Source organism: Spinacia oleracea, chromosome 2 (assembly GCF_020520425.1).
Source record: "Spinacia oleracea cultivar Varoflay chromosome 2, BTI_SOV_V1, whole genome shotgun sequence".
Classification (NCBI taxonomy): domain Eukaryota; kingdom Viridiplantae; phylum Streptophyta; class Magnoliopsida; order Caryophyllales; family Amaranthaceae; genus Spinacia; species Spinacia oleracea.
The window spans coordinates 79,810,292-79,820,008 of record NC_079488.1 but is presented as its reverse complement, the minus strand read 5'-3'; the positions used below and the strand labels follow the sequence as shown (position 1 = coordinate 79,820,008).

The 9,717-nt window shown below is 35.7% G+C and overlaps 1 protein-coding gene across 1 annotated transcript in view; it reads right to left on the bottom strand.

The window, feature by feature from the left end:
* Positions 1–1,639: 1,639 nt before the first annotated feature.
* The window catches only part of LOC110795013 (nuclear pore complex protein NUP205), a 30,889-nt gene continuing 22,811 nt past the window's right edge, over positions 1,640–9,717 (bottom strand). The window contains exons 35-45 of the mRNA XM_021999984.2: positions 8,348–8,512; positions 7,369–7,539; positions 7,157–7,294; positions 5,861–6,004; positions 4,697–4,819; positions 4,477–4,572; positions 4,202–4,336; positions 4,004–4,104; positions 2,729–2,848; positions 2,517–2,649; positions 1,640–2,051 (exon numbers count right to left, since the gene is read on the bottom strand). Coding sequence (XP_021855676.2) covers positions 1,968–2,051; positions 2,517–2,649; positions 2,729–2,848; positions 4,004–4,104; positions 4,202–4,336; positions 4,477–4,572; positions 4,697–4,819; positions 5,861–6,004; positions 7,157–7,294; positions 7,369–7,539; positions 8,348–8,512 — 1,410 coding nt within the window. The 3' untranslated portion in view covers positions 1,640–1,967. The remainder of the gene's footprint in view (positions 2,052–2,516; positions 2,650–2,728; positions 2,849–4,003; positions 4,105–4,201; positions 4,337–4,476; positions 4,573–4,696; positions 4,820–5,860; positions 6,005–7,156; positions 7,295–7,368; positions 7,540–8,347; positions 8,513–9,717) is intronic.

The following is a 9,717-nucleotide window of genomic DNA, read 5'->3' as shown; positions in this document are numbered from 1 at the left end:
TGCGAGTGAACAATGAATCTAAGAAAAAGTTGTGGAAGTTTGTCAAAGCTAACAAGGCGGCAAAATTAAGGATACAAGATTAGAATCATAAGAACATTTTGTGAATTATATTAGTTTTATTTTATGGTATACATGCTTTTTTAATTACAATGATTTGACTTTTGCACGATTTACAAACTTAATTAAACGTGTGAAAATTGAGGGTTAATCAAGCTAGGTCGTCTAAACTTGGTAGTTTAGTGGTGTAGCTTATGTTAGTTGTTGTTGTTTTCTTTGAATTTTGTTATGGTTCTCTGTGTATAGTGAGATTATGATCGATAGTCATAGATGGAAAAAAGAAACACTAATCAGTTTGTTGTTCCCCTCCTACATTTAGAAGTAAAATGATTAAAGTAGTTAAATCCATAACTGTAAAATGATTATAGTAGTAAAATCCATTTTTCTAACTTAATTTGTTCTATCTCAGCTTGTTGTTCCTCTCCACTCTACAAAGTTAAACCAGAATCATTAATCTCATTTTTTCATTAATCAACAAAATTGTAACGTGGAAGTGAACATTGCCGTACACTATTAATAAAGTCAAGCACATTGTAATATGGATCACTAATAGTATGCATTAGAAAATGAGAAAGGAAAAAAGAGTGCATGCATGAGCAGAAAACTACGTATTGTTAACCTTTTAATTAGTAAACCAAATTACTTTTCTATTGTTCTAACGTACAAAGTAGATTATAACTGGAAGTAATCATTTGAACATAAGACACAAATTAGTCTTTTCACTCTTTTGCAATATTGAATTATATCTATTTCTAATTTGCCTTATTTTCATTGAATACTTATTATGTTTTTTCTTAGTTTAGGTAGCAGTAGATCTCAAAATTGAGAGGCTTATTAAGGCTGCAAGCTGTGTAATTGATGGCATGACCTTCAACGTAAAACAAACTGATGACAAGAAAACCAGAACATCAGCTGAGCTGAGGCAGATTGTCCGAGAATTTGTGTGAGATCTCAAATAACATGTTTTATGCTCTCGTGTGAAGCAAAAAAACATATTATAGCTTATTGCTCTAATATGTATGTTTTTAGTTTTATTTTGTGTCAGTCATAAAACAATTTGAGTGGTTGTTCGTGTTGTTTTCTTTCTTGCTATACTTATGTTGTAACCTCCGTATGATATAGCAGCACTTTGTTTTAACTAAAATTAACTTTTTTAAACAGACGTATGTAGTAATATTATACTCTCTATACCACTGCTACAAAACTTGTAAATTTGTCTACGGATCCTCCTCATCCCCTAAACATAAAATTTCCGTCCTCCTTTTACGTTTACAAAAAAGCAATCAGATAAAAATTTAAAATAAAATCCTTGCCCAATGGCTGTTTTGTTCGTTAAACTACCTTAATCGGGGAATCCTTAACCTTGAGGCATATTTCTCATCCACCATGTTACACATACTTCTACCTTCAAGAATAAAAGCTTGAGCGTCAAATGCTTGGAAAGGTATGATAACATTGAAATCTTGAGGAGAAGCGTTCCCGTGTTGGAAGGTCTTTTCCCTCGCCCCCTCCCAGAAATAATAAGATTAGTATGTGAAATACACTATTTGCACCAATACAATATTTCTGCAAGTATGAGAAGTAATAAGAATAGTATGTGAAATATACTATTTGCACCAATACAATATTTCTGCAAGTATGGTACGATATTCCATACTATTGAGTATTGACTGAAACAGTGAAACTGTCTGCACTTTCCTCCTCCCAGATACAATCGACTACATGCTACCCTTAAACCGGTCAAACAAAACAAGGGCAACGGCAGGTTGAATATATACAAACAATGACCCTTATAATTATGAGAACATCGTTCATGCTGTAGGTCACAGCAGATATATGTAGACATTCAACATTACAATAAAATTATATCAACCTCAAAAATCCTATAGAACTTCTGAGCTTGATGACAGTCATAACGCCAGTTTTCGGATGGTCAACTCCTTGAGTGATGTTACTAATCTGCCAAACACCTTAAGACTCTGTCCAATTTTATCCTGCACAAGACAAGGAAAACAAATTCATGTGAGATGGAAATTTCCAGCAGCCCCTTCGTTTGTCTTACTTCCCTTCTTTATGAGTCCACGGATCATTTTGTCCAATACCCTTAAGTTCATGGGCAAATATAAAATTTTTAATAAAGTTTGACAGCACCATAACTCGACTGCAACTTTTATTACTGAAGAACATTTTTAAATTACACATAAACAAAACAATTTGGTAGTTTTCAATAGATTTCAAGCAACGGTAATTGTCAAAACTCAGGAGAACCAAACTAACACCAGAACTAAAAGGTAATACATGCAAAATGCTCAATGAGGACTCCTCTATACCAGTTGAGTGAGATGTGATGATGATACAAAGAAAATTTGATGCTGCAAGACTATCAAACAAATGCAAACCACTCTTACGAATAAAATGCAAACACTTGGGAAGTAACTCAAAGATAACAGTGTGTTTACCTCATTTAGCAGTTCCAATCTTTCTAAGATGGGAAGTAACTTTCCACATAATGATGAGAGATCCTGTTTAGACTCCACATCTGAAGTATAGGCAATCTGCTTCGCAGTTCCATTCGTTCCAGCCATTAAAGAACTGTCATCAACAAGCCATAACACATCAGTTAATCAAGGAAGCACACACAACAAAAGAAGGGAAAAAATAGAAATCATACGCGTCCTGGAAATGTGTAAGCATCACATTCAGCATATGCTCTGCCAGTACAAGTAATAAAGTAACTAGCTGATCTCGGTCTCCAACTATTTGACACATCTCCACCATTGCAATATACCGTCTGCAGAGAAAGGAAATCAGATGAGAAATTTTCAATCTCGGACAGTATCTTATGCTTATTCCAACTGAAAATGTTGCTGACTTAATCCAAGTATAAAACAGCATGAAAAGCTTTGCAGAGAGGACAAAAAGGTGCACAAGATTATAGAGAGGTGGAAAATTAAAGTCTGATTAAATATGGGTAAAAACTAGCCTAAAGAAAATAAGCACATAGAGAAAGGAAAAGAAAATAGATACTATCTGGATTCTGGAGTATATGATACCTAGCCTTGTAATAAAATCTCTACTACCACCAATATGTGTCCTAGAAAACAATTATCAGTGCAACTCCCCTAAACTCACACATAGAACCTTACTGGATAATCAATTTCCAAATTCGTTAATCATATTACTTGCACATAAGTGGGTCTCACAATTGTTGAACCATCACAAATAGCCAAAATAAAATTTCTTTTAGTTCCTTTCCGTGGCTGTTAGAGCTCTGGCATCAATGATTATCAAAAAGGAAGAACCCAGACTAAGCTGACAGGTGTGCTGAAAGCAGATTCTTTCGATCCACATTAATATACTTTCTCTGTTCTTTTTTAGTTGACACACTTTATTTTGGAACACGTTAAGAAAATGTGACAAAGGAAAGTAATAGACAATAATACCCATACCCAGTAACACACAAACCTTGTACCCCACATACCACATGCCCACATACCCAAGTAAGGTTAAATATGATATTTACATTACAAAACTTCACCAAAATAATAAGTGTCAACTAAAAAGAACTTGCTCAAAAAGGATCAACTAAAAAAGAACGGATGAAGTAGTTATTTTTGAGAGCTGAGACTCTTGCTGGAAAACTCCTAGGGAAAAAGTAGAATAAAGTTGTGGTTATATCAACTTCTAAAGAAAATATTTGCATTTTTCCTGTTAAAACACCAAAAACCGAGCAACATCATCACCATGAAAAGTGGATCTTGCCTCCAAAATAATCTGAGGAGGATAGAATTAAGCAGAGCAGCTATCCTAACTGAAATGTCTATTCAAAAAGTAACAAATGCATAAATGGAGATGAGATATGATTTCATCCTGCAGATACCAGGATAAGAATAGCTCTGTAGTTCATAATATCTAACAGGGAGATTGTTCATCCATCTCGAGCTACCTTGTGTTTGTGTTGTCTGATGAAGAAACGCGAGTCTTTTCTGTAAAGGAATTGATTATGCCATCCACTTCTTGTCTTGATAGCTCATTTATGTCTTGAATCTAAAAATTAACGCGAGTTAAGCCGACAGCTATACTATATTCAAGGGGAAGAAAACAAGAATAAGGAATCAGCACATGTCAAGATTTCTCCACCTACCTTGTTAAGTAACAGAGACTTCTCATCAGCAGCCCTTTCAAGAGCACTGGTTACAGTGTTGAGAAAATGGCCAAGCAATGCTAGTGTTGGTTGCTGTTTTCCACCAAATTTGTAAGCAGATTGACCATCTGAGACCTTTTTTCGGAAGGGGGGAGAGGGGGGAGACAAAAGGAGTTAGCAATCAAGTGACAGACTAACTACTGCACAACCTATTATTATATACTTCAATCTTAGAATACAACTACATGATCATGAAAGTCGAGATTTATATCTACCTGCAACCTAAGGGCTTTCTTCGTCACTTGGAAATAAAGGTATGAACTGAGCCTGAAGCCTACTTGAAATTTCTTTAGTTCTGACCTCCTTTGGTTCTGAAACCAAATTAAAAACGAACACAAATAACTTCACAAAATGACTTGACTGCATAAAGAATATACGAATGCTTGAATAGAAACTACTGCATGCTAAAGCTTCAAGTAAGAAAAGAACACATACCAAGGGAGACAACCCAGAAGGGACAGAAGAAAATGATTCAGAATCTTGTGAGAACATATCACACATCATCCGGAAAAGGCCTTGAACAAATCCAAATTCATCATTCTCCTCATAAGGCCAGACCTGTAGAATTAGAGAAGAATAAATTGTGAGGTTCTACCAAATGTCATATTACAATTAAGAAACGTGAATAGTATAGTAGGGTATGTCCATTTCCGATGGAGCCAAAGATTCATTTGTTCTTTTGGCAGTGGGATATAATGGACTAAATCAAAATGGCTCTTAAAACCTCTTCGCTTCCTCTCCATGAAGTAGAAGACGGTCGTCCCGTGGTAGTCCCGTTATTGCTTTTGGGTCAATTGGAAATAACCTCTCTGCAATTGCAGGGGTAAGGTTGCGTACGTCGGACCCCCCCTTACCCCGCTTCTTGTGGGAGCCTCTTTAAGGCAATGGGGTAATGATAATGATAATAGTATAGTAGGGTCAAACAATCCCCTGACTCCCTCAAGAGACAACTTTACACCCTTTCCATCTGCCAAGGACCAAGAGAAAGCATACAGCAAAGCTCGGGATAGAGGATGGGGGGTGCGACTTGCATGTATCCCGTGCATTGCAAATACGACAAATTGGTTCAATTTGTTCAGACATTAGATTAAAAGATCAGATATGATTGTTCAAGGCAGTGACTTTTACTTGATAACATTTCTGCCATTTAATAACAGTCGGTCAATGACTCCATTCTCCACAGTTGAGAAGTGTACACCCGCAACTAAGTCACATTTTCTTTCAATAACTTTAAAGCCAAAAAGTAGAAAGATCACAAGCACAAAGACTGACTGACACAATGATCCATACAGTAGAAAAGCCACAAATTGTTTTGACAAGAGAAAGCATCAATCCAAACACAAGCACCAATTAATAAATGATTACAGCATATCAGTCAAATCAGAATTGGAAAACAGAAAAAGAATTAGTTGTCCAGATAAAGACCCTAAAAACAACTAGTTGCCAAATGTCTCAGGAACATGATTTCTCAACAAGTAAAGACTTGAAGTGTGAACATAATTTTATTCTAAACTGTAGAGCTAAAATAATTTAGAAAGCAACAATATTAAAATGGGAGTATGCAATATCAGTTGGTTGAATAAATGAGATGCCCTATACCTTACTCAATATGCCAACAACAAGATTGATAAACTCCATCATCAGTTCATCAACTTCAAAAATGTTTTCTTGCAGAGCACGGTCAAACAGAGAAGGATTGGCTTTCACAAACTCGATGGCCTCGCGTACGATTTTATTTTTCACCTAACAGGGACATAAAAAAGAAAAGATAAGCATTCTGTATTGGCATATTTTTCACAATCTCGCCAGTTATTCTACTTAATACAGGCACTAGTTCGGGAAATACTTGGCAATTACCTAGGACAAATAGGCAGAAAATTGCAAAGTTATTGAAAGCTACTCGGGCAAGTGCATTAATCAGGATAGCAATAAATGAACCAGGCTAACCAAATGAACGAGAAGGATAAGCTGAGGCCTGGAGTTGGCCGACAGATGTACAATATATTATCTCCAACATGAACGGGACTATATTCAACAATGAAGAAGTATTCTGCAGATATTTGACCAACTAAGATCATTAGAACTTCAAGCATAATTGTACAACGGCATACAGATAACCGTTAACTAGGTAGCTAAACACTCCCATCAATCCAAATGTCGGCCTTTTGCACAACATTAAAGAATACTTCCTCCGTTTCTTAATAGAAGATATTGACTTTTCACACTATTCATTTACTAACTTTGACCAAATTTATTTACTAATATGTAAAGACAAATTTCGTATTTTTAATTGTTATTGGGTTATTCTCGATAGATATTTTGAAAATATATAATTCCATAATTTTTATTAATATGTAATTAAAGATATTGATGGTCAAAGTTAATATATAAGCAGTGTAGAAAGTCAAAATGATGCATCTACTGTGAAACGGAAGAAATATCAATTAAAGACCCATTGTGTTGATCTGATTACTGATGGTGTTGAATTACATTGGAGATTTCAAGAATAAAGTACAGTAAAAAGACAGTTTTACAGTAAAAACGTGAAACAACACTAATTACTTTTATTTTTTTTAGATACACTCTAACATGACACTTATTAAGTTATTACAAGTCAAAGACAGTATGATTCTTATTGACAAAGAAAACAAATAAGCGTCAGCTATACCAAGACTAGATGTACATCTTTAATCAATTGTTATAATTAACGTACCTTAAAAATCTGAATCAGAAACTTAAGTGTTTCAACATACAACACACTGGATACAAATTGAATCGGATGGTACTTTATGTTGGATATTTATAGAGTTGCAATCAGTAGAATGGCCTGACTTTATGGAATCGGCATGTGCTTAGACAATTATAATAAACTGAGGGGACACCATATTGACAAACCTCGAAGAAATCTGATGCATCAATCAATGAAGTCAGAGACAACACCAATCTCAATACTGGAGAAACTATTACTTGCTGCTGGTTGGCATTCGCAGGCAGTTCCCTTCCAATCCTAGTCTCCAACCGTCTTAAACTTCCCTGATACACAGATTCCAGCCTTCCAGGTTAATAAAAAAATCAGAAAAAGTAAATAATACAAGTATAGAAGATACCTTCAATGGCATATATATTGCTTTGCAAGAAGTCAAATGCTCCAATGTACCCATAGAGGATAGAACCTGAGCCCCGGCCTTTCCATATTTATGACTGATTCTCAACATCAAGGCCAGTTCAGCCTCAAGTGTGCAGGCTCTCTGCAAGTTCTCCATAGTGCGTCGAACATCCTACAACAGAAGTCCAACAAATTTTACAGAACTACCATGTCAGTGAAAAGCAAGTCATATACAAGAAACAACTCTCAAGTGAGAGGTCATTGTAAGTATTATAGAACTAGCAACTTTACAAGCTCGAGCTCAATTTTTTTTGGAGGGGAAACAATTTGTCCAAAAATGGAACCAGTTTCAGCAAAGTATTCACCAAACCTTTTTGCATGAATTTGCAAGATCAAAGATAAATTACCCATATCATCCCTATTATATAAGCTCAACTCTTGAGTAGTTTGGTGTCCACCAAAAACCTTACTTTTGTATTATGAGGTATAGTACGTGTTTCTGAATTTTAAGCATGCATCATGTGCCAATATGTTATGAGGTGTAGTACATGTTTCTAAAAATTTTAAGCATGCCTCACGTGCATTTAGATCTAGTTTCAATCATCATAAGACATACGCTTACCAGCAACCATTTTCACATTTCACGAGATCACTAATAAGAACACCATGGCCCAGATCTATATATACATAGCGTACCACGCATAAAACCTCCTATTACATAGCACATGTTCTTGAATTTCCATAATGTCTTTACATAAATGCTTATTTTTAAGCTTATTCCTCTAACTAATACTATTTAATACCATTGGCTACAACTTGCAGAAGGTACGCCTATATAAGTTAAAGTGGTTTTGAGTGATATACTTCTTTATCCATCACCTTACCCTTTGCTTTTAAAATTTGTGATATTTTCAAAAAAGGATCCCATTTTATGGTCCATACCATGGTACCTAAACAAGTACTAAAATAGCAATACAAACCTGATGAGAAAAGTTGCTGATGCTCATCAAGCAAGACCTTAGGAAACCTCTGCTTTGAAGTTGGTTCAAGAAGAATTTATCATGATCAATACATATTAGTGCATCAAGAACAAAATGAGATATAGTCTTCCCAGATTCACTGCCTTGGGTTGCATCTTTTATGACCTGCAGGTTAAGGGGAGTTAATAGATAAAGATCCATACTAAACTACTGGACTATTGATTCAAACAAAACTCAACAGAAGACCGAGTACGACAAGTTGGGTACACAGTTCCATACAGTAAGAAATTCATAGTGGCAGTTTCTAACTAAATATACAGTACATATACACTGGTGTCAGGTAGCAAAGATAATAATTTGAGAACACATAATTAAATCAGAATTCAGTTGTTCGTCACAAACAGATGTGGATGCACAAAGCAGATGTCGAAACATATGTATATATCAGTCACTGAAACTATAAGAACCCCATTTATTAACAAAATGAAAATCTCCAAGATATCCTATGCTATCACCGATATGTACATCCTTGTAAGGTTTCTAGGAAATCAAGACCCTCCCAAAGAAGCAAAGATTTTTTACCTTGCTTGTTTGGCAAGATAGGCTACCTAATACTCCTTCCGTCTCAGAGTACTCATTATTCCTTTTCCGAATGCGCCAAATACTTCACCCAACTCCTCTTGGGGGTCGGTACCATCTCTGACTCTGAATCGACTTTCTCTCTCCACTGCAAAACCCATCTACTCTCTCTCTCTCTCTCTCTCCATTGCCAAACCCATCTATTTTAACCCTCAACAATTAAAAAAGACGGACTGACTTTCTCTCTCCATTGCCTAACCCATCTACGCGCTACTGACTTTCTCTCTCCATTGCCAAACCCATCGTATCTCTCTCTCTCCCTCTCCCTCTCTCTCTCTCCATTGCCAAACCCATCTATTTTGACCCTCAACAATTAAAAAACATATAGACTTACTTTCTCTCTCAATTGCCTAACCCATCTAGATTCTCTCACCACAATTAAAAAATAACACATCGACTTTCTCTTTCTCCACATTTTAAGAATTTACCCATCATACATGCAGTGATCGAATGTGCAGTGGGCTAATTCAATGCAAGGTCACTTGAGCACAAGAAACGGTGAATTTAGGGCATCATATCATTATCCAGTACCAGAATTTGTACATCAAAGCACCAAACTTAACAGTAATCAGTTTTATGCTCAACAGAAAAGGACCAAGTCCCATATTCTATTCTCATCTGTCTGAAATTCCTCCTCGTAATTCGTAAACTTTCAACTGAACTCCTTGGAATAAGTTCAAATTTACACGACTAAGATTTAAGAAAGGATAATTTCTTTGAAACAAATGGAA